Below are 24,343 nucleotides of genomic sequence, written 5' to 3' on the forward strand. Positions count from 1 at the left end.
CTGGGCATAGTGGCACAGGCCTGTAATCCCAGCTGCTCGGGAGGCTGAGGCAGGAGAATCTCTTGAACCTGGGAGGCAGAGGTTGTGGTGAGCTGAGATCGTGCCATTGCACTCCAGCTTGGACAACAAGAGTGAAATTCCATCTAAAAAAAAAAAAGGGCTGAAGGATTTACTCTTGTTATCACCTTTTAATTTCTGATCAGAACATTTATTTAGTATATCAGGAAAGCAGAACTACCTTGTTACTCAAAAAACGTAGGGTCACAAAGATTGTTTTCTCTAGAGGAGTCATTTTGGTAAGTTAGAAAGGAAGGATGAATCCTGTTACCAGAGTTTTTCTGACTCCTTGAATTTGAATGATTTTTATTTGGGTGACTACTTGTACTCACTGTTATAGCAACACAAAATTTGTTGTCTTAAAGTTGCTAATACAACTTTAAGCCTATGATTTTGCAAACTCTGACTCTTGGTTTTTTGTTTGTTTGTTTGTTTGTTTTGGAGGGTTTTGTTTGGGGATTTTTGAGACGGGCTTACTCCCAGGGTCAAGTGATTCTCTCACCTCAGCCTCCTGAGTAACTGGGACTACAGGTGTGTGCCACCATGCCCAGCTAATTTTTTTAAATTTCTAGTAGAGAGGAGGTCTGTCTGTATTGTCCAGGCTGGTCTCCAACTCTCAAACTCGAGTGATCTTCCCACCTCAGCCTCCCAAAGTGCTGGGATTACAGGCGTGAGCTGCCGCGCCCAACAACTATTGATTTTCTTTAAAAAGGATGAAGGGTTAATAGACAATTTTAAACATACATTTGACTTCCACAGTAGGAGCACCATAACTTTCAACTCCCCAAAACCTTAACTATTACCAGGTACAGTGGTATGAGCCTATAATCCCAGCTACTCAGGAACCTGAGGAAGGAGGATCTCTTGAGCTCAGGATATACTTCACTATGCTAATAGGATGTCCTCACTAATTTTGACATCCATATGGTGACCTTCCAGGAATGGGGGACCACCAGGTTGCCTAAAGAGGGGTGAACTGGCCCAAGTCAGAAATGGAGCAGGTCAAAACTCCCATGCTAATCAGTAGAGGGATCATGCCTATAGTCACTGCACTCCAGCCTTAGCAACATAGCAAGACCTTATCTCTTTAAAAAAAAAAAAGAAAACTATTAATAGCCTTTTGTTGACTGGAAGCCCTATCAATAACAGTCGATTAACACATTTTGTATGCTATATGTATTATATACTGTTTTGTTTTGTTTTTTTGAGACAGAGTCTTGCTCTGTCACCCAGGCTGGAGTACAGTAGCACAATCTCGGCTCACTGCAACCTCCACCTCCTGGGTGAAGCCATTCTCCCGCCTCAGCCTCCCCAGTAGCTGGGATTATAGGCATGCACCACCAGGCCCAGTTAATTTTTGTATTTTCAGTAGAGATGGGGTTTCACCATGTTTGCCAGGCTGGTCTCGAACTCCTGACCTTGTGATCCGCCCACCTTGGCCTCCCAAAGTGCTGGAATTACAGGCGTGAGCCACCACGCCCAGCCTATATGCTGTATTCTTACAATAAAGTGAGTTAGAGGAAAGAAAATGTTTTTTAAAACAACCTTAAGGGGCCAGGCATGGTAACTGAATCCTGTAATCACAGCACTTTGGGACACCGAGGCAGGCAAATCACTTGCTCAGTTCGAGACCAGCCTGGGCAACATGGCAAAATCCCGTCTTTACAAAAAAATAAATACAAAAATTAGCCAGGCATGGTGGATGATGCCTGTAGTCCCAGCTACTTGTGGGGCTGAGACAAGAGAATCTCTTAAGCCTGGGAAGCAGAGGTTGCATTGAGCCAGGAAACTACTGCACTCCTTAAGGAAGGGAACATGTAATTTATTAAGTGGAAGTGGATCATCATAAAGGTCTTCATCCTCATTGTCTTCACACTGAGTTGGCTGAGAAGGAAGAGGAAGAGTTGGTCTTTCTGTCTTGGGTGGAAGAGGGAGAAGAAAATTCTGTATAAGTGGATCTATGCATAAGAACCTATGTAGTTCAAAGTCATGTTGTTCAAGGGTGAACTGTACTTCATTTGACCCTCAGGAAAGCTCTTTTCCTTTTTTTTGAGACTGGATCTCCTCTTGCCCAGGCTGAGTATGGTAATGCGATCACAGCTTACTGCTGCTTCGATCTCCTGGGCTCAAGTGATCCTCTCATCTCAGCCTCCCAAGTAGCTGGGACTACAAGGCCCATCCAGATCTGGCTAGTTGTTGTTTTTTTGAGACAGAGTCTCGTTCTGTCACCCAGGCTGGAGTGCAGTGGCTCAATCTCGGCTCACTGCAAACTCCGCCTCCTGGGTTCACGCCATTCTCCTGCCTCACTCTCCTGAGTAGCTGGGACTACAGGCGCCCGCCATCGTGTCTGGCCAATTTTTTGTATTTTTAGTAGAGACGGGGTTTCACCATGTTAGCCAGAATGGTCTCGATCTCCTGACCTCGTGATCGGCCCGCATCAGCCTCCCAAAGTGCTGGGATTACAGGCGTGAGCCACCGTGCCCAGCCTTTTTTTTTCTTAGATGGAGTCTCACCCTGTTGCCCAAGCTGGAGTGCAGTGGTGCAATCTCAGCTCACTACCACCCCCCCCTCCCGGGTTCAAGTGATTCTCCTGCTTTGGCCTCCTGAGTAGCTGGGATTACAGGCGTATGCCACCACACCCATCTAATTTTTTTATTTTTAGTGGAAACGGGATTTTACCATGTTGGTCAGGCTGGTTTCAAACTCCTGACCTCTTGATCTGCCCGCCTTGGCCTCCCAAAGTGTGGGGATTACAGGTGTGAGCCACTGTGCCCAGCAATTTGTAAAAGTTTTTGTAGATATGAGGTCTTGCTTTGATGCCCAGGCAGGTCTCAAATGCCCGGGCTCAAGCAATCTGCCTGCCTCTGCCTTCCAAAGTTCTGGGGTTATAGGTGTGAGCCACCAGCAAAACCCTTTATTGTGAATCACTTAAAACTTGTTTCAGTTGTCACTTCGTTAATTTGTAATTTAAACATTTATCTTGAATTATGTAGTTGGGCCCAATGTAATCACAAGATCTCTATAAGTGGGAGAGGGAGGCACAAGAATGTGTCAAAGTGATGTGATGTGAGAAAGAGTCTTCTTTGCCATTGCTTCTTTGAAGATGAAACTAACAGCCAAGGTATGTCAAGAAAACAAATTCCCCCCTAGAGCCTACAAAAAGGAACACAGCCCTGCTAACACCTTGATTTTAGCCCACCTGCGTCAGAATTCTCACCTACAAAACAGTAAGATAATACATTTGTGTTGTTACAATAGTTTTGTTAGAGCAACAATATGAAGCTAATATGATTTGTCACATAGTAACAGAGTAAGAGTTCAAGTATCAACTACCAATTCAGGGCACTTTTCACTAAAACACTTAAAGTTTCACATCTCTAAAGGGAATAGAAAACCGAGTTCCCGGCCGGGCGCAGTGGCTCAAGCCTGTAATCCCAGCACTTTGGGAGGCTGAGGTGGGTGGATCACGAGGTCAGGAGATCGAGACCATCCTAGCTAACACGGTAAAACCCCATCTGTACTAAAAATACAAAAAATTAGCCGGGCGTGGTGGCAGGCGCCTGTAGTCCCAGCTACTCGGGAGGCTGAGGCAGGAGAATGGTGTGAACCCGGGAGGCGGAGCTTGCAGTGAGCCAAGATCGTGCCACTGCACTCCAACCTGGGTGACAAAGTGAGATTCCGTCTCAAAAAAAAAGAAAACCAAGTTCCTGGCCATGAGGGAATGGGAGATCAGACAACTCTCATTATACCCGCTCCCTTTTGCACTTTAGATACAATACCTGGCCAGCATAAATGTTAAAATTTAAAAACCCTTGAAATTTTGGAAACTTACAGCCTTGGAAATAAAGTACACCTTTAATGAACAGAACTTTGTACATTGGGCTTTGAGAATATAGCTACCTTGTGTTGTGTGGACCTTCCCCCATTTTTTTTTTTTTTTTTTAATATTCCTTGTCTTCGCAAACTGATGATGGACCTACCTCTTGATTATGCCCCTTTGAGTCCAGGGAGCCATTCATGGAAGACCAGGGCTGTCCAAAAGAACTTTCCAATGATGGAATGTTCTGTTTGTGCTGTCCAGTACAATAGCCACTAGCCCCTTGTGGCTGTTAAGCATTTGGAATGTGATTAGTGTGACTGAATGTTTAGTATTATTTAATTTTAACTAATTCTTTTTTTCTTTTTCTGGAGATGGAGTCTCGCTTTATCACCCAGGCTAGAGTGTAGTGGTGCGATCTCAGCCCACTGCAACCTCCATCTCCTGGGTTCAAGCAATTCTACCTCAGCCTCCGGAGTAGCTAGGATTACAGGCACCCACCACCATGCCCAGCCAATTTTTGCGTTTTTAATAGAGATGGGGTTTCACCACGTTGGCCAGGCTAGTCTCAAACTCCTGACCTCAGGTAATCCGCCTGCCTCAGCCTCCGAAAGTGCTGGGATTATAGGCGTGAGCCACTGTGCCTGGCCTTAATTAATTTTCAATATATGTTTGTTAATACATTTAAGAAAAAATGTTTTGTAGAGACAAGGTCTCATTGTTTTGCCCAGGCTGGTTCTCTCACTCCTGGGCTCAAGCAGTCCTCCCGCCTCGGCCTCCCAAAGTGCTGGGATGAACAGACCTGAGCCGCCGCTCCAGCCTAACTTTAATTAATTTAGCTAGATGGGGCTGGTGGCTGCTGTACTGAACCTCACCATTTAGAGTTGTGCCACATAGCGGCGCTGGTAAAAATGCTTCCTAAATTAAATAATTGAAACCTAACTCAAACTATGCTTTTAAAAAAAAAAAAAAAAAATTGTGAAGATAGGCCAGGTGCAGTGGCTCACACCTGTAATCCCAGCACTTTGGGAAGCTGAAGCGGGTGGATCACCTGAGGTCAGGAGTTTGAGGCCAACCTGACCAACATGACAAAACCCCATCTCTACTGAAAATACAAAAATTAGCCAGGTGTGCTACTCAGGAGGCTGAGACATGAAAATAGCTTGAACCCAGGAGGTGGAGGTGGCAGTGAGCTGAGATCGAGCCATTACACTCCACCCTGGGGGACAGAGCGAGACTCCGTCTCAAAAAAAAAGAAAAAAAATTGTGAGGATAGAGTGACTCACAGACCCCAAAAATAGGAGTGTACCTGAGCCCAGGAATAATTGAAGCCTGGAACCCAAATGTCATTAAGATTCTTGCTCTTGGCCAGGCGCGATGGCTCACACCTGTAATCCCAGCACTTTGGGAGGCCGATGCGGGCGGATCATGAGGTCAGGAGATCAAGACCATCCTGTCTAACATGGTGAAACTCCATCTATAATAAAAATACAAAAAGTTAGCCAAGCATGGTGATACTCAACCTGTAACCCCAGCTATTCAAGAGGCTGAGGCAGAAGAATCGCTTGAACCCAGGAGGCAGAGGTTGCAGTTAGCCAAGATCACACCATTGCACTCCAGCCTGGGCAACATAGCAAGACTCCATCTCAAAAAAAAAAAAAAAAAAGGTTTCCATATAAAGGAAGATGCAGACAAAATCATATGTCAAGTATAGTCAAGTAGTTTAATAGATCAAAATCGGGTAGACCTTTCTTCAAGATTTAGGTAGTCACACTTGAAATTATTAAGCTGCCTTGGAAAAAACAGGCTGTGTAAACTAAGTTTCTGGTATAAGACGTTGTGGGTTGAATTTTTTCCCCAAAAAAAGATATGTGAAGATCCCAACCCCTAGTACATCAAAAAGTGGACTTAATTGAAAACAGGTTCATTGCAGATGTAATTAAAGACGAGTTCATACTGGAGTAGAGTGGGCCCTAATCCAGTATGACTAGTATATTTAAGAGAAGAGACACATAGGAGAAAATGGCCATGTGATGACAGAGGCAGAGATTGGATGAATCTACAGCCAGGGATTGCCGGCAAACAACAAAAGCTAGAAAAGTCAAAGAAGGATTCTCCATTAACTTAAAAATCACAAGATCTACAAGTTTGGAAATGGAAACTTTATTTCTTTTAAAGGGTTACAGCCTACAAGGTGGCCATCCTGCAGACTGGAAAGTATAACCTCCAGCAGAGCCCAGAGACAGGCACTTTGGAGGAGAAGGGATTGGGGTAGGAGCTTTACGCTGAACGGTTGGGTAAGCATTCATATTCAAAAGGTTACAGGAGGAGCTATGAATATTCACCGAGGTACTTGTTTTAGTCTGTTCTCACATTGCTGTAAAGAGCTACCTGTTGGTCAAGCGTGGTGGCTCACACCTACAATCCCAGCACTTTGGGAGGCCGAGGCGGGTGGATCACCTGAGGTTGGGAGTTCAAGACCAAGTTTCTCCACTAACAATACAGAATCAGCCAGTCATGGCGAAGCATGCCTGTAATCCCAACTACTCGGGAGGCTAAGGCAGGAGAATCACTTGAACCCAGGAAGCAGAGGTTGCAGTGAGCCAAGATCATGTCATTGCACTTCAGCCTGGGCAACAAGAGTGAAATTCCATCTTAAAAAAAAAAAAGAGCTACCTGTGACGGTGATTTATAAAGGAAAGAGGTTTAATCTGCTCATGGTTTTGCAGGCTGTACAGGCTTCTACTTCCGAGAGGCCTCAGAAAATTTAATTGTGGTGGAAGGCAAAGGGGAAGCAAGCACTTATTCACATGGCCAGCAGGAGAAAGAGAGAAGATGAGCGAAGGGAAAAATTCTACACACTTTGAAACATCCAGATCTTGTGAGAACTCACTATCATGAGAACAGTGAGGGGGGAACCCACCCCCATGATCCGATCACCTCCCACCAGGTCCCTTCCCCAACGCTGGAAGTTACAATTCAACATGAGATTTGGGTGGGAACACAGAGCCAAATGATATCAGTAGTCCTGATGCATGCATATTGGCCAAACATGCATGTAATATACAACTTGTGTTCGCTTTGGAGTGGAGACTTAACATTTCAATGTATTATAATTAGGCCCTGTATATCAAAAGATCTTTTTAGGATATGAAGGACTCAAGTGCTCAGCATCTGTAAACAGGCCAGAGCCAGTCCCTGGTAGGTGGTCCTTTTTTTTTTTCCTCCAAAGAAACATGGCCTTGCAGTTCAGTGGCACAATCAGGTCATTGCATCCTTGAACTCCTGGACTCAAGGTATCCCACTACAGGTGGGTGCTACCACACCCAGCCAATTTTCTTTTCTTTTCTTTTTGTTTTAATAGAAACGGAGTCTCAACATCTTCCCAGGCTGGGCTTGAACTCTTGGGCTCAAGTGATCCTCCTTCCTTGGCCTCCCAAAGTGCTGTGATTACAAGCATGAGCCACCACACCAGCCTGGTGGTCTTATCAGGAGAAAGTTACTGAAATCAGTCTCTCATCCAAAGCTCTAGCTATAGCTTGTGGAATGGGGCCAGTTAGTGTCTATTGATGAGCTACAATTGTTTTAATATTCCTTATCTGGAGGCCAGTGCTTGTTTAGCTGCTAGAGAAAAAGAAAAACCTGTGGCAGTTAGAAATCGTTTATTCTTTTTTTTTTTTTTTTTTTGAGACGGAGTCTTGCTCTGTTGCCCAGGCTGGAGTGCAGTGGCGCAATCTCAGCTCACTGCAAGCTCCGCCTCCCAGGTTCACGCCATTCTCCTGCCTCAGCCTCCCGAGTAGCTGGGACTACAGGCGCCCGCCGCTGCGCCCGGCTAATTTTTTCTATTTTTAGTAGAGGCGGGGTTTCACCATGGTCTCGATCTCCTGACCTTGTGATCCACCCGCCTCGGCCTCCCAAAGTGCTGGGATTACAGGCGTGAGCCACCGCGCCTGGCCAGAAATCGTTTATTCTTTAAGTGTAGGAGTGAGTGACTTAACCCTTGCCTAGCATGGCCTTAACTCCCATTTATAATTTGGTATCTTATTGCCACAAAGTCTAATCCATCAGTTTTAGGATCTCTATTTTAACATTTACGCTGGCCAGTTATTGTATCTAAAGTGCAAAAGGGAGCGGGTATAACGAGAGTTGTCTGACCTCCCATCCCCTCAGGGCCAGAAACTTGGTTTTTAAGATTTTTCTGGGGTCCCCTTGGCCAAGAGGAGGTCTATTCAGTTGGCAGGGAGCTCAGGATTTAATTTTAATTTACATCCCCTATAGGTTTCAGAGAGGGAATGGCCCTGCCAACATCTTCATTTTGGACTTCTATCCTCCAGAAAACTATTAGAGAATAAATTGTTTTAAACCATCCAAGTTTGTATCCTTAGGAAAATAATTCAGAAGTGTTAGGAAATCTGATGTTTATTTTGTTACAGAAGAGATAGTTAATAGATGGGGATAGTACTGAGTGACTTTCAAGAATAGTCAGGCCGGGCACAGTGGCTCATGCCTATAATCCCAGCACTTTAAGAGGCTGAGACAGGCAGATCACAAGGTCAGGAGTATGAGACCAGTCTGGCGATGGTGAAACCCCGTCTCTACTAAAAATACAAAAATTATCCAGGTGTGGTGGCACACGGCTGTAGTCCCAGTTACTAGGGAGGCTGAGGCAGGAGAATTGCTTGAACTGGGAAGTGGAGGTTGCAGTGAGCCGAGATTGTACCACTGCACACCAGCCTGGGAGACAGAGCAAGACTCCATCTCAAAAAAACAAAAAAAGAATAGCCTGAGAATTGACCACCTTGATTATCTTTTCTCCCTCACTTTAAGTAGTTTAAACCATGAAACATACGCTTATCAGGACTTTCTTAACTGCTTGCCAATTTGTCCTCCTAGTTGCTCCTCTAAATTGTTTAAGTGTGTGTCGGTATTTATCTCTCAAAACGTATAGGCAATAGCCTAAGAATTGAGTGCTCAGAAAAACTTAGCTGATCTTTCTGTGAAATGCAGGAAACCACTCAATCTTTGAAAATTTATTTTATTTATATAGCACGTAAGCCTTGAAAGTATAATTAATGTTGCCAGTAGAGGACCTTTATAATAATGTTTTCAAGACTAATATAATCTTTGTCAATAATCACAGTTAGATGGAAGTCATCTAAGGTAAGCCGAGTTATCTCTGACCCTAAATTCTTGTTTTTCCAACCAAACGAAGAAAAATTTCAAGGATGTGCTCAAGGGCAGCATTATGAGCAGTATGATTAATAGTTAGGAAACTATTGGCTGAGCCTTACAGAGTCTTCCATAGCAAAAATATGTTAAATTTATCTGGGGTTTGGAAGAAATAGTCTGCTATGGAGTGAATTTGACAACTCGAGGGCATGTCCTCTCTTGGAAAATATTTCATCAAGATTTGAAAAGATTTTGCCATCAAAATGGAAAGCCACAGGAGCAGTTGAGTAGATAGAAATTCCCTTCAACTTGAAAGGCATGAGCTTTTAACTAAGGAAAATAATCTGGAGAAATGGCACCATTTATCTCACAGTTCTTTTATATCCCAGCTGGTATGGCCACATTCAATCTAGAGAGCATGATAAGCTCCCCCTGGACCTTACCATCTAGTAAGAGATGGTAGGATACAATGAATCCCGCCATGTGCCACACTGAAAGGCAACAGAGGGCAGCAGGAGAGCCTTGAGCTTCACCTTAGGCTGTCAGAATCTAGCACTGCCTCCTCCAACTAGCTGAGCACATTTTATATCCTTTTTCTTTTTTTTACTTTATTTTTTACATTTCATATCTAATGTGCTTTTTTTTTTCTTTCTTTCTTTCTTTCCAAAAAAGAAACAGACAAGATTTTGTCATGTTTGCCAGGCTGGTCCTGAACTCCTGAGCTCAAGGCAGTCCTTCTGCCTCTGCCTCCCAAAGTGCTGGGATTACAGGTGTGAGCCACTGTGGGTGGCTTTTGTTTTGTTTTGTTTTTTGTTTTTCAGACAGGGTCTCACTCTGTCACCCAGGCTGGAGTGCACTGGCAAAATCTCAGCTCACTGCAGTCTTGACCTCCTGGGCTCAAGCAGTTCTCCCACCTCAGCCTCCAGAGTAGCTGGGACTACAGGCATGCACCACCACACTCATCTATGTTGTAAACTTTTTTTTTTAAACGGAGTCTCACTCTGTCACCCTAGTGATTAAACTAGTTAACTCTCTTTTTGAGTATCAAAAAACCAATCTGATCATTGGCTTGTACTCTTCATATGAGAATATGCTAAATATAATTATAATGGGGTTCAAGACTGTAACTTCTGAGAAATGTTTATTTACATAGCAAATGAACAAATATTGTGCCTGTTACATGTCAACAGAACTTTAAGCTAGAAGTATTATGTTCACGTCCTTTTTGTTTTTTTAATTCATGACCACCGGTAAATCCTTGGACATTCCCACCCACCACCTTTGCTAAAGGGAATAATTGCCACCTCCCTCAGAGGGTTGCAGTGAAAATTAAAAGAGATAATAGATGTGAAAGTGCTTTATAACGTTTCAAGTGGCAAACACACATAAGGGATTATTGTAGTAGGAAATGGTGTCTTCCAAAGAGTAATCATTTAGACAATGTTATAAACTTAATAAATTATTGGTTTCCATATTCAAACCATGACAAGTTCCTGTAGCCACGGTGAGACGGAAGAAACTAATAATTTAGTATTTTTAGTTGATGTGTTTTGTTTTGTTTTTTAGTTTTGGGGTGTTTTGTTTTGTTTTGTTTTTGAGACAGGGTCTTGCTCTGTCACCCAGGCTTGAATGTAGTGGCATGATCTCTGGCTCACTGCAACCTCCGCCTCCCGGGTTCAAGCGATTCTACTGCCTCGGCGTAGCTGGGATTACAGGCGCGCGCCACCACACCTGGCTAACTTTTTGTATTTTTAGTAGAAACGGGGTTTCGCCATGTTGCCAGGCTGGTCTCCAACTCCTCACCTCAAGTGATCCGCCTGCCTCGGCCTCCCAAAGTGCTGGGATTATAGACGTGAGCCACTGCGCCAGGCCGCTGATGTGGAAATATTAATTTCACATCCCATAGAGGAATATACAGTGTTTTTGGAGTTTATATTTTAAAGTCGTTGTAACGGTGAACTGTCTAGAAATTCAATCATTGTCTGGAGATTTTCTTACGATTCTGAGCATCACGCAGTGCGCTAATGGAAGGCTGAGGCTACCCCTGCGCTCCTTGCATTTGTAAGAAACTTCCCGCTATCCTCCCCTCTCCTAGGAAAGCTAATGGAATGCGTGAGATAAAGTGGGTTTAGATTACATCCAACATGATAAACTGTGTCCTTGTCTTAATCTCGTCCAATTCTCAAAACATTTCCAGCGTGCTGTGAGGAGATACATTCAGTGGTACAGAACGAGTCAGGCGGGCGACGGCGACTTATAGGTTCCCCATCCCTTTTCTGAGATGCCGCAGTCAGCTCTCGAGACCTCAGGGAAAGCAACAGAGCTGGAGATGGGTTAGGGGAGGATGGTGAGGACTACAAAGGTCTCCCCACCTCCCGGGGGCTGCGGAGGCGGGGCTGGATGAAGGTCGACGTGCCTTCTCCGGGCGGGGCGCTGCCAGGCTCTCAGCCTCACTGTGGAAGGGCAGCCTGCGCCTGGGTACGGAGCCTGCTGCGCGGCGGACAGCGGGCGCGATGTATCTCCGCAGGGCGGTCTCCAAGACCCTGGCGCTGCCGCTGAGGGCGCCCTCCAACCCCGCACCGCTCGGGAAGGACGGTGAGTAAGGAGATCTAGCCCGGAGAGGAGGACGGCCGCCTCGGGTGCAGATTTCGCCCGCGCCCGGGTACCGGCCGGCACCCAGTTGGCCAAACCCGACCCAGAGCAGCAGAAGCCTGGATTGGAGGTCGAGGAGAACGGAGGAGACTCCCGGGAAGACGTCCCGAAGCTTCTGCAGGCTTTGGAAGTAGGGAACTTTCCGGTGTGCCTCTGAGTCCAGATTAGCTGGGTTCGCATCCTGATCTTGGACAAATGGCTTAACCTGTTTCCTCATCTATAAAATGAGGGCGATAATGGTTTTGCTTTTTAATGAGTTAATGTATGGTTAAAAGCACTTAGAAACGTGCCTGGCTGACAAAGTTGTAGCATACCACTTTTATTGTTAGAGGCACTATTCGCTCTCCAACCTCCTGAGGAAGCAGAGGAAGGGTGGGAAGGTGGACGCCGATCAACGTGCCGGCCCTGTAAGCATTGGGAGGCAGAGAAGCAGGGCCCGCTCAGTGGACACTGGGCGAATGTTCGTGGGGTAAATAAATCTAACCCTCGGCAGGGTCTCAGCAGCCTCAACCCCGCGAGCGCCTGGCTCTGAGATCCACAACCCCCAAAAAGAAAGCGGCCTTCGGGGCACTTTCCTCTGAGGTTGCAGGTCGTCCTGCAGCTGCTTGGCTCTGTCCAAATATCGACACCTTTGGATCTGGGGATGCGCTAGAAAAAGCAGAGTACTCAGAAATTAACTAAAGGGGGAGTTTCAGTGTGAACTGGAAGCTTATTAAATAAAAATGGACGTATAGAAAAGCGCCTCGTATAGTGCCTGGAACATAGTAGGTGCTTAGCAGGTGTGAGCAAGGAAGATTGTTTTTCTTCCCAGCAGCCTGCGGCTCTGGGACCAGGCTTGCGCTCCGGGGCGGTTCAGCCCCAGCCGCTTTTCCCTAGTCCCCATCCGTCACCCCTCTCTCTTCCACTCCCGATTGGGGGACGGTTCTTAGACAACATCGTGAAGCATTCTTAATGCTGTCTTCGCTTCCCCTCACTTTCTGAGGCTTCCGAGGTCATTTTAGCCCAGAGTGTGGATTCCGGCCGGAGAAAAAGACGTGCGTGGAGAATTCCATGGGCCGATTTTTTTCACGTTGATTGGGCCTCTGTTGGTGGTGGTGGGAGAGAAGGACGAGGTCTAACCAACTCGCTTTATTTTTCTTTTAAAATGCTGGTGGGAGGAAGTTACCCCTCAAGTATCAGAAACAAGACGTCTTCGTTTTCCTAGATCTTTATTGTCTTTATTTTTCTAGACCTTTATACCAAATAATATAGAGCTTTTAAATATATATATATATCTCCTGATGAAGTAGGGAGAAGCCGTTTATTTTAAACTTCGTAATATAACGGGACTGCTCTGTAGGGAATGAGGAGAAAGATTAGTCCTCTGACCGTGGCCTTTCGTTTTATCTGTCTGCGTTCCCTACCGACAACGTGCGCGCCTGCACGCACACACAAACACACACACACACGCACTATTTTTTGTAGCTGCAGAAATTCCAAATAATTTTCTTCCCAATTTGCGGCAAAATAGAAGTAGTTTAAAATTTTTAAATACGTATCTAGCAATGCTGCTTGCAAAGGTACTGGTCTTTCTCTAATTTTCAACTAACTACTATTTTTGGAGCACTTAAAATGTAAGAACTATTATTGACTGGAAACAAATTTGTCTTCTGTCGTGGACATTAATTAATCTTTTGTTGATACTTTCTACTTTGATGAAAAATAAATTTTTTTCAGTTTCATTGAAGGAAAAATTTTTAACTGTGTCTCATCACATTTTGTTCTCTCCTTTTTGATTTAAAAGGGTAATTTTTTTTTTTTTTTTTGAGACGGAATTTCACTCTTTTTGCCCAGGCTGGAGTGCAATGTCCTGATCTCGGCTCACCACAACCTCCGCCTCCCAAGTCCAAGTGGTTCTCCTGCCTCAGCCTCCCAAGTACCTGGGATTACAGGCATGCGCCACCACGCCCAGTTAATTTTGTATTTTTAGTAGAGACGGGGTTTCTCCATGTTGGTCAGGCTGGTCTTGAACTCCCGACCTCAGGTGATCCTCCCGCCTCGGCCTCCCAAAATTCTGGGATTACAGGTGTGAGCCACTGAGCCCAGCCTTAAAAGAGTAACTTTTTAATGAATAAATAAGTTTATAATAGATAATTGGGGGGAAAACAGGTAAAATAGGAAATGGAATTCACCTGTAATCCTACCACTCAGTGAACACAACTAGTTACATTTTAGTATATTTAGTTTTCCAAACCGTTTTTTTGCCTCATTCCTTCCTTATGCACATTATTTCCACAAATCTGGGATAGTCCCATACAGAGTATTTTGCTATGACTTTTCATCTAATACATTGTAAATATTTTCTCACATAAGTAAATATTGTTCTGCAAGTTATGTCTATTTGTTTCACATTGTATGAATGTGCTTAAATTTGTCTAATTAATCCTTATTGAAAATTTCTCATTTCATTGTCTTTTTAAGTAACTTGTCCATCATTATATTTGTATTTAAGTCTATTTAAATCTCTGATAAATTTTAGTTCTATTTTAAAAATGTTTCTGATATTTTTGTCTGTTTGAGAAATATGAAGGCTGTATATTCCCTGTTTGATCACAGATGTACTTTTAAGCCATCAGAAGTCCCACCACAAGTCAAAGCCATAACCTCTTCTCATAGCCTTTGGGGCACATTTGAAGGGAAAATTTTTTTTCCAAGAAATGGCCATTTATATCCAAACTAAGAACATAAACAGGAAATCATTGTGATTTTGCTACTATGAAGGTTTGTAAGCAGTGCAAATGTCTTAAGATTTGCCCTGTGCAAATCATAGTCTTCCACTAGTCCCTGCACCCCTATACTTCATGTTAGGCCACATCAAATTGCAGGTTGGACATGCTTAATCTGAAAATCTAAAACCCAAAATGCTCCAAAATTAGAAACTTTCTGAGCACTGACATGATGCCACAAGTAGAAAATTTTACATATAAGTACTTAACACAAACTTTGTTTCATGCACAAAATTATTCAAAATATTGTATAAAATTACCTTCAGGCTATGTGTGTAAGGTATATATGAAACATAAATGAATTTTGTGTTTAGACTTAAGTCCCATCCCCAAGATATCTCATTATGTGTATGCATATATTTCAAAATAAAAAAATCCAAAACCCAAAACAATTCTGATCCCAAGCATTTTATTTTATTTTAATTATTTTTTTGGGACAGAATCTTACTCTGTTGCCCAGGCTGGAGTGCAGTGGTACAATCACAGCTCACTGCAGGACTCAAGTGATCTTCCTGCCTCAGCCTCCCGAAGGGGCTGGGACTACAGACGCATACCACCACTCTCAGCAAATATTATAAAATTTTTTTTGTAGAGATGGGGTTCACCACATTGCCCAGGCTGGTCTTGAAATCCTGGGCTCAAGTGATCCTCTCACCCCTGCCTCCCAAAATGTTGGGATTACAGGCATGAGCCACTCCACCCACCACTAGCATTTTAGATAAAGGATATTCATCCTGTACTTTGTACCTTCTGGGTCACGAAACGCTCATACACGTTACACCTTCTGCCTCCAGTGCCATTCTTCTTTCCCTTATTTATCTGACAAACTCTAATTTTCCTTCAAAACTCAGGTCTCTTCTATTATGACGGTTATCTTGGCCAACTAACTGAGTTTTTTCTCTGCATGTAGCTTGACTTAGCACTTATTACATTTGCCATACTACATCACAATTATTTGTCTGTATGTTCATATCCTCCTTCTAGACTATGAATGACTTGAGACAAGGGACCTTGTCTGTCTTGTTCACAGTTGTATTCTTAATGCTTCTAACAGTTCCAAATACATAGTAGATGCTCAGTTGTGTTAGTTGAAAGAATACATAAATGTCTTTACGTCTTTATCTTTAAAATAAAGAATTTGAGTTGTATATACTTTAAGCTCCTTCCAACTTTGAGTTTATTGTAAAAATTTCAATTCCAGGGCATTATAGGATATGCAAATGTTAGTACTACAAAATAAATATGTTTAAATATAATAATATAGTACTTTTATCTGTTTCTGTTAGTTTATACAGAATTATACTTCTATTTCAGATACAACCTTGTTGCAACATTTGGCTTAAAAACCTTTATATGCCCATCTTTGCTTTATAAGAGAAAAATTGAGATTTCTTTCTATATCTACATTTGTATTACAGATTTATAGAAATATGATGATTTCAACATAAATGCTTGATTTAACATATAAATACAAATTGTATTACATTTTAGGTATAAACATACTGAATTCATTATAAAATTATCATTTTCATTGAATCCTGTAGTGGAGTACATATAGTACATGGCTTTCTTTTGCTAACGTACACTTCATTTGGCTGTTAAAATTGTTTAGAGCTTTTGTCATTTCTCCTTACCCACACCTGCACCCCTTCCAAGAAGGCATGATGCTCAGCATCAAGATGACAGGTTTCATGAGTGTTTATCAAATTAGATTGGGAGAATGTCAAGTGGAATTATTACCCAGCCTTGTAATACCGTATTCCCTTAAGCTAAAATCACTTGATGTTAATGATTCTAGGTTCACTGAGGAGAAAAATTTTAAAAGATGTAATTATTTAAAATAGTTTTGCTCAAGTAGTAAAGCTAACTGTGTTTAAACGTTGTTTTCCTAGCATCTCTGCGCCGGATGTCATCTAACAGATTCCCTGGATCATCTGGATCAAATATGATTTATTATCTGGTTGTAGGCGTCACAGTCAGTGCTGGTGGATATTATGTAAGTGATTATATAACCACAGTGCTCAAGTATTCATGTATTTTACAACTCACGGTAAAGCTCAAAGCAATGTCGAGATCAGGACATGGGATTAATTAAATATACAACATAGCAATAGATTTAAGTGTCATTAAGCATACACATCTGAAAAATACCTTGCAATCATTAGAAATACAGGGTTTTCCTAAGAATGTATTAACTAGACTATTATGAAGGTTCTTCTTTTTTGTTTATTTTTAAATTTTATTTCATTTGAACCTCAGCTTTCTAAATTATGAAGATTTTTGTATGTGTAAAGTCAGCATTTCTTAATACCATTAATATGGATGATTTTCAGTAAAAATAATGTTATTATAAATGCTAATAATGATAGCTGATACTTGAGTGTTTATCATATGCCAGACTCCTGGATCATTTAATGATTAGAACAATTCTATAAGGTAGGTACTATTATTAACATTTTAAAATAACTATTTTGAAAGATTAACTTAAAAATTAATATAGGAGCTGGGCGCAGTGGCTCACGCCTGTAATCCCAGCACTTTGGGAGGCTGAGGCAGGTGGATTACCTGAGATCAGGAGTTTGAGGCCAGCCTGGCCAACATGGTGAAACCCTATCTCTACTAAAAATACAAAAATTAGCCAGTGTGGTGGTGCATCCTGTAATCCCAGCTACTCAGGAGGCTGAGACAGGAGAATCTCTTGAATTTAGGAGACTGAGTTTGCAGTAAGCTGAGATCACACCATGGCATTCCAGCCTGGATGACAGAATGAGACTCCGTTTCCAAAAAAAAAAAAAAAAATTAATATAACTATTTAAAAAATTAATACTCCTTTTTAGAGCAGTTTTAGGTTTACAAAATAATGAGCAGAAAGTACAGAAACGTCCATATACCCCCTCACACCTCCTCCTCCTTTCCCATATTAAAATCTTGCATTGATGTGGAATATTTGTTAAAACTGACAAGCCAATACTGATATATTATTGTTAACTAAAGTCCAGGGTTTACATGAGGATCCACTCTTTGCGTTGTATATTCTGTTTTTACAAATATATTACAATATCATACAGAATAAATTATAGTATCATACAGAGTAGTTTCATCACCCTAAAAATCCCTCTACTCCACCTACTCATTTCTCCCCCTCTCCTCCCAATCTTTTCACTGTCTCCATAATTTTGTTAGTTTTAAATTTTCACAGTTTTATTATTTGAAAAATTCATATTTGTTCATAAGTTTTTAAAAAATGTAACATAGATATATATAAAATAAAAAGTATATTTTCCTTCCCAGTCCCCATGTTCATTCCCTCCAGGTAACCACTGTAAGACAAAGGTTTTAATAGTGAGATTTTGGGACTAAAATAACAGACATTTTTTAGGTAAGTAAGATAAGCCTGTTGAGTCATTCACCATTTTGTCATAAACTTTCTAAATCAAAATATAATCTTTATTAAGAATAAAAGTAGGCCAGGTATGGTGGCTCACGCCTGTAATCTCAGCACTTTGGGAGGTCAAGGTTGGTGGATCACCTGAGGTCAGGAGTTCAAGACCAGCCTGGCCAACATGGTGAAATCTCATCTCTACTAAAACACAAAAATTAGCCAGGCGTGGTGGCAGGCGCCTGTAATCCCAGCTACTCCGGAGGCTGAGGCAGGAGATCACTTGAACCCAGGAGGTAGAGTTTGCAGTGAGCTGAGATCGTGCCACTGCACTCCAGCCTGGGCGAGACAGCCAGACTCTGTCTCAAAAAAAAAAAAAAGAATAAAAGTAGTGCAGTCACTCATGCCTGTAATCCCAGCACTTTGGGAGGCTTGAGTCCAGGAGTTTGAGTCTAGCCTGGACAACATAGTGAGACCTCATTTCTACAAAAAAATTTAAAACTTAGCCCAGCGTGGTGGTGTGCACCTGTGGTCCTAGGTACTTAGGAGGCTGTGATGGGAGGATCGCTTAGGAAGTTAAGGGAAGTTAAGGTTGCAGTGAGCCGAGATTGCACTATTGCACTCAAGCCTGGGCAACAGAACAAGACCCTGTCTTAAAAAAGAAAAAAAGAAAAAGAATAAAAGTAGAGCCTGGAGTGGTGGCTCATGCCTGTAATTCCAGCACTTTGGAGGCCAAGGCAGGAGAATTGCTTGAGGTCAGGAGTTTCAGACCAGCCCAGTCAACATAGCGAGACCCCATCTCTACAAAAAATGTTAAGAAAGAATAAAAGTAGAATAAGCAGAAATTCTTTGTAAATTATGAGTACACAGTCACTATATTTTGGTTTGGTCCTACAACAATATGAATAAAGGCAGGCCGGGCGCAGTGGCTCACACCTGTAAACCTAGAACTTTGGGAGGCCAAGGCAAGATCACGAGGTCAGGAGTTCAAGACCAGCCTGGCCAAGAAATGGTGAAACCCCATTTCTACTAAAAATAGAAAAATTAGCCGGGCTTGGTGGTGGGCATCTGTAATCCCAGCTACTCTGGAGGCTGAGGCAGAGGTTTGCTTCAAACTGGGAGATGGAGGTTGCAGTGAACCAAGACTGCACCACTGCACTCCAGCCTGGGTGACAGAGTGAGACTCTGTCTCAAAAAAAAAAAAAAAGAAATATGAATAAAGGGATGTTTAGTCATAACTAGAAGCAGTTTCATAGACTATGTAAGACGGCCAAACCAAACCAAAATACATATTCTAATCCTCAGAAACTTATTTTTATTTTATTTATTTATTTATTTATTTATTTTGAGACGTGGAGTCTCCTCTCTTCAGGCTAGAGTGCAGTGGCGCCACCAGCTCAATGCAAGCTCCACCTCCGGTTCCCACGCCACCGGCCCCAGCCTCCCAGCAGCTGAGACTACAGGCTCGCCACCACCCAGCTGATTTTTGTACTTTTTAGTAGAGACGGGTTTCACTGTTAGCCAGGATGGTCTTGATCTCTGACCTCTTGATCCGCCCCACCTTGGTCTCCCAAAGTGTTGGGATTACAGGCCTGAGCCAATCGCGGCCCAACCCAGATTTTCTTTTTTCTTTCTTTCTTTTTCTTTCTTTTTCTTTTTTTTTCTTTTGAAACGGAGTTTCACTCTTGTTGCCCAGACTGGAGTGCAATGGCACGATCTTGGCTCATCGCAACCTCTGCCTCTAGGGTTCAAGTGATTCTCCTGCCTCAGCCTCCCAAACAGCAGGGATTACAGGCATGCGCCACCACACCTGGCTAATTTTGTATTTCTAGTAGAGACGGGATTTCTCCATGTTGGTCAGGCTGGTCTCAAACTCCGGACCTCAGGTGATCTGCCAGCAACCTCCCAAAGTGCTGGGATTATAGGTGTGGGCCAGTGTGCCTAGCCTGGACATTACAGACTTTCTATTTTCACAGCATATTTTTTATTTATTATTATTATACTTTTTTTTTTTTTTTTTTTTTTGAGACGGAGTCTCGCTCTGTCTCCCAGGCTGGAGTGCAGTGGCCGGATCTCGGCTCACTACAAGCTCTGCTTCCCAGGTTCACACCATTCTCCTGCCTCAGCCTCCCGAGTAGCTGGGACTACAGGCGCCCGCCACCTCGCCCGGCTAGTTTTTTTGTATTTTTTTAGTAGAGACGGGGTTTCACCGTGTTAGCCAGGATGGTCTCGATCTCCTGACCTCGTGATCCGCCCGTCTCGGCCTCCCAAAGTGCTGGGATTACAGGCTTGAGCCACCGCGCCCGGCCTATTATTATACTTTAAGTTCTAGGGTACATGTGCACAACATGCAGGTTTGTTACATATGTATACATGTGCCATGTTGGTGTGCTGCACCCATTAACTCGTCATTTACATTAGGTATATCTCCTAAAGCTATCCCTCCCCCCTCCCCCTACCCCACGACAGGCCCCGGTGTGTGATGTTCCACATCCTGTGTCCAAGTGTTCTCATTGTTCAATTCCCACCTATGAGTGAGAACATGTACAGCATAATTTTTATACTGTAAAATTGTTTGTAATTAAGTAGTACAATTTTTACATAAGGTATTTGGTTTCTGATTATTAAAAATTTAGAAGACACTATATATAAATAAATTTTAGAAATCTATCATCTTACCGTTAAAAGTTAAACCACTACCAACATTTTTAAAAAAGCTAAATTAATATAAACAATAGTAACCTGAATAATGAGATTTTCATTTTTTAATATCATTTTCCAATATGAACAGGCCAAAGAAGACTACTTAAATATAAAATGAAAGGAAGCCTGCACATTTCGTCTATGATTAAAATAGCTTCCGAATACTCTCTCTTTCTTTCCTTTTTTCCTTCTTTCTCCCTTTCCTCTCTTTCCTCTCCTTTCTCTCCTTTCTCTCTTTCTTTCTTTCTTAGATGGAGTCTTACTCTGTCGCCCAGGCTGGAGTGCAATGGCGCTATCTCGGCTCACTGCAACCTCCATCTCCTGGGTTCAAGCGATTCTCTCACCTCGGCCTTCTGAATAGCTAGGGCTACAGGTGCGTGCCACCGCACCTGGGTGTTTTTGTATTTTTAGTAGAGATGGGGTTTCACCATCTTGGTCAGACTGGTCTCAAACTACTGACCTCAGGTGATCCACCCGCCTTGGCCTCCAAAAGTGCTGGGATTACAGGCATGAGCCACCACGCCTGGCCTGATTCCAGTTTTTGACTATTACAAATAAAGGTACCATGAACATTTGCGTACAGGTTTTCATGTGAACCTAGATTTCCATTTCTCAAGGATAAATGTTAGAGAATATTTGTATATGCCTGTCAGGATAGTCTGGTTGTAGCATAATTTCCTTTTTTTCCTTTTTAGTTATCTTTGGCTAAGATAGTGCATTTATTTCCTTCCCTTTTAAAAAAATTTTTATTTTAGGTTATGGGGTACATGTGCAGGTTTGTTAATAGGTAAATTGTGTGCCATGGGGGTTTGATGTACAGATTGTTTTATCACCCAGGTAGTAAGTATGATACTCAATAGGTAGTTTTTCTCTCCTCACCCCCTGTCTCACCTTTCTTCCTTTTTAAAGCATTCAATTTAATAACAAAGGTTTCCAAAAGAGAAGTAAAAGAGTAAGTGGTGTGCACTGGTTTCTCTTCTTTGCTACATTGGGATTATGGTTTAAACTTCTAATGGTGATTACAAGGAGACTTGAGTGTACCTTGTAATGTGTAATGTGGCGTGACAAATCTTAAAGCTCAAGAAATAAACCTAAGCATACATTTACTTTCAGGCTTACAAGACAGTCACATCAGACCAAGCCAAACACACAGAACATATAACAGATTTGAAAGAAAAAACAAAAGCAGAGATACATCCATTTCAAGGTAAATGAATTTCTTAATTTTTTATTTTTAATTATTTTTTGAGGCACTAATTTCCATCCGTTTAGTCTAGCAATGAACACTATTTGCTTTTGGCTTCTTTCCTAGCTTAATCCAGAATGACTCTGGGTATAAGTTCATTTAGAAAGAAAAAGCTCAACTGAAACCTGAAGAACACTGTTACACCTTTTGGATGCATGCATTTGACAAATGAACGTTTTACAGTTATATTGCTGACCAGTGACTTTTGACTTCTTGTGATAATATTACTTTCCGCTGCTCAGGCATCCACCCATGCAGGCATGAGCTTTCATTTTCCTCATTATTTAAAATAATAATATAACTAATTATCTTTCAGTTTGGGCTAAGATCACCTGTGTGCCTTTGTGCAAACAAGGTCCATTTGACACAACAGGATCAGTCGTGTATATTGAGTCCTTCATTTGATAAAATGGTGACCATGGGAACAGAAACTTTATATTTTCACTCTTTCGTTCCTTCCTTCCTACACTTCTTTCTCCCTCCCTCCCTCCCTGCCTTCCTTCCCTCCCTCCCTCCCTCCTTTCCTTCCTTTCCTCCCTCCCTCCCTCCTTTCCTTCCTTTCCTGCCTTCCCTTCCCCCTTCCCTTCCCACTTCCCTCCATGGGTTCTCCCTCTGTCAACCAGGCTAGAGTGCAGTGGTGCAATCATAGCCTACTGCAGCCTTGAACTCCTGAGCTCCAGCAATCCTCCTATCACAGCCTCTCAAGCAACTAGAACTACAAGCATGCACCGCTATGCCCAGCAAGTTTATTTTTTATGTTTTGCAGAGACAGGGTGTCACTATGTTGCCCAGGCTGGTCGTCTTGACCTCCTGGCCTCCTATGATCCCCTCCTGCCTCAGCCTCCCAAAGTGCTGGGATTACAGGCATGAGCCACTATGCCTAGCCCCTTCTTGCTTTAAACTATACTTTTTTGCAAGCTATTATTATCAATTACTATGATCACTATTTAGGGATAGAGATATTAGGGGCTTATGAACCAGTTTTCACCTGTCATGACAATAATAAGAAACAGAATATCATCAATACATATTATTGAATATAATCACGTGGTTATTTATAATACTAATAAAATAAGCATTTGCATAGAACTTTTTATTTTAATCCCCTTTTCATATACAGTATTGTAATTAATCTTTACAATAGCCCTGTGCAGTAGATATTATGAATACCCTATTTTACAGATGACAAAAATGAGGTTGAGAGAGGATTAGTGATTTCTGAGTCACCAGCTAGGAACTTGGCTACTCTTCCATGCTATCTCATATGAAAGGTGAATAGGGTAGCTGCTTATTTTTGTATTCTTCATCTTTGCCTAAGTAACATATTCAAGTGTATTTTTTTAAGTTCAAAGAGTTTACAGAAAAGCAGAACCCCCATTTTCCCTCCAAGAGGCAACCGATAAAACCAGTTTATTTGAATCCTCCTGGAGAGTTTTTGCAAATACAATTACGTAGGCATACAACTTACCCGCCTCCTGCTCCCCTCCCATTTTGCCCTAACAATACTAGCAGACTGTATACGTTGTTCTTTTTTTGCTGTTTCACTTGAGAGTCTACCTTGAAGACGGTTACACATCGGTGCATGTAGCTCTGTCTTACGTGTTTAAATGACCACAGTGTTTCATTGCCTTCCCACGATCTTTAAATTAATACCTTGCTTAATGACTCATTCTTAAAGGTGAAAAGGAGAATGTTGCGGAAACTGAGAAAGCAAGTTCAGAAGCCCCAGAAGTACTTGCAGTGGAAGCCGAGGTGGTAGATGCTGAAGAAAGTCCCGGTGCTACAGTTGTGGTCATAAAAGAGGCATCTGCCTGTCCAGGTCACGTGGAGGCTGCTCCAGAGACCACAGCAGTCAGTGCTGAAACTGGGCCAGAGGTGACAGATGCAGCAGCAAGGGAAACCGCAGAAGTAAACCCTGAAACAACCCCAGAGGTTACAAATGCTGCCTTGGATGAAGCTGTCACCATCGATAATGATAAAGATACAACAGAGAACGAAAGCTCTGATGAATATGCTGAACTAGAAGAAGAAAATTCTCCAGCTGAATCAGAGTCCTCTGCTGGAGATGATTTACAGGAGGAAGCCAGTGTTGGCTCTGAGGCTGCTTCCGCTCAAGGCTAATCTCCAGCTGGTAGACATTTCAGCAACGAATGCCATAGAGTGTCTGATAAGTGCTTTTGTGTTTTTAGTACACTTAGTTTAAAAAAAAAAAAGACATTTTCTAGAAAATGTTAATGTGTCTTGAAGATTTTTGGCATCCACTGATAGATTTTAGGACTGAGAGACTTGAGATTGTACATTTCTTATTACTCTTCTACTGTCTGAGATCAGAATATGACATTGCAGTAAAGAGCTTAAATAGTTTCATCTTTGGCTTTTTTTTCCCTAGACATTTTTCTTTTATCACTCTATCTCGGAATTGACATTTTATATGAGAGAAATTGAGCTATCCATACAACCTGTATTTACTTTAATTTTGCTATGCTTTTAGCTTACTTTATTGTATGGTATGTAGATCTAAAATATAGTTTGAGTCAAATAAAATTAGAAAAGCT

The 24,343-nt window shown here is 42.3% G+C and overlaps 1 protein-coding gene across 1 annotated transcript; it reads left to right on the forward strand.

Annotated features, from left to right (window-relative positions):
• Positions 1-10,834: 10,834 nt before the first annotated feature.
• MGARP (mitochondria localized glutamic acid rich protein) lies at positions 10,835-24,343 on the forward strand. Its single transcript, XM_003899201.5, has 4 exons — positions 10,835-11,638; positions 16,353-16,456; positions 21,656-21,749; positions 23,467-24,343. The coding sequence occupies exons 1-4, from the start codon at positions 11,557-11,559 to the stop codon at positions 23,907-23,909; spliced, it is 723 nt and encodes a 240-aa protein (XP_003899250.2). The 5' UTR covers positions 10,835-11,556; the 3' UTR covers positions 23,910-24,343.

This window comes from Papio anubis, chromosome 3 (assembly GCF_008728515.1).
Source record: "Papio anubis isolate 15944 chromosome 3, Panubis1.0, whole genome shotgun sequence".
In the NCBI taxonomy this organism is placed as follows: domain Eukaryota; kingdom Metazoa; phylum Chordata; class Mammalia; order Primates; family Cercopithecidae; genus Papio; species Papio anubis.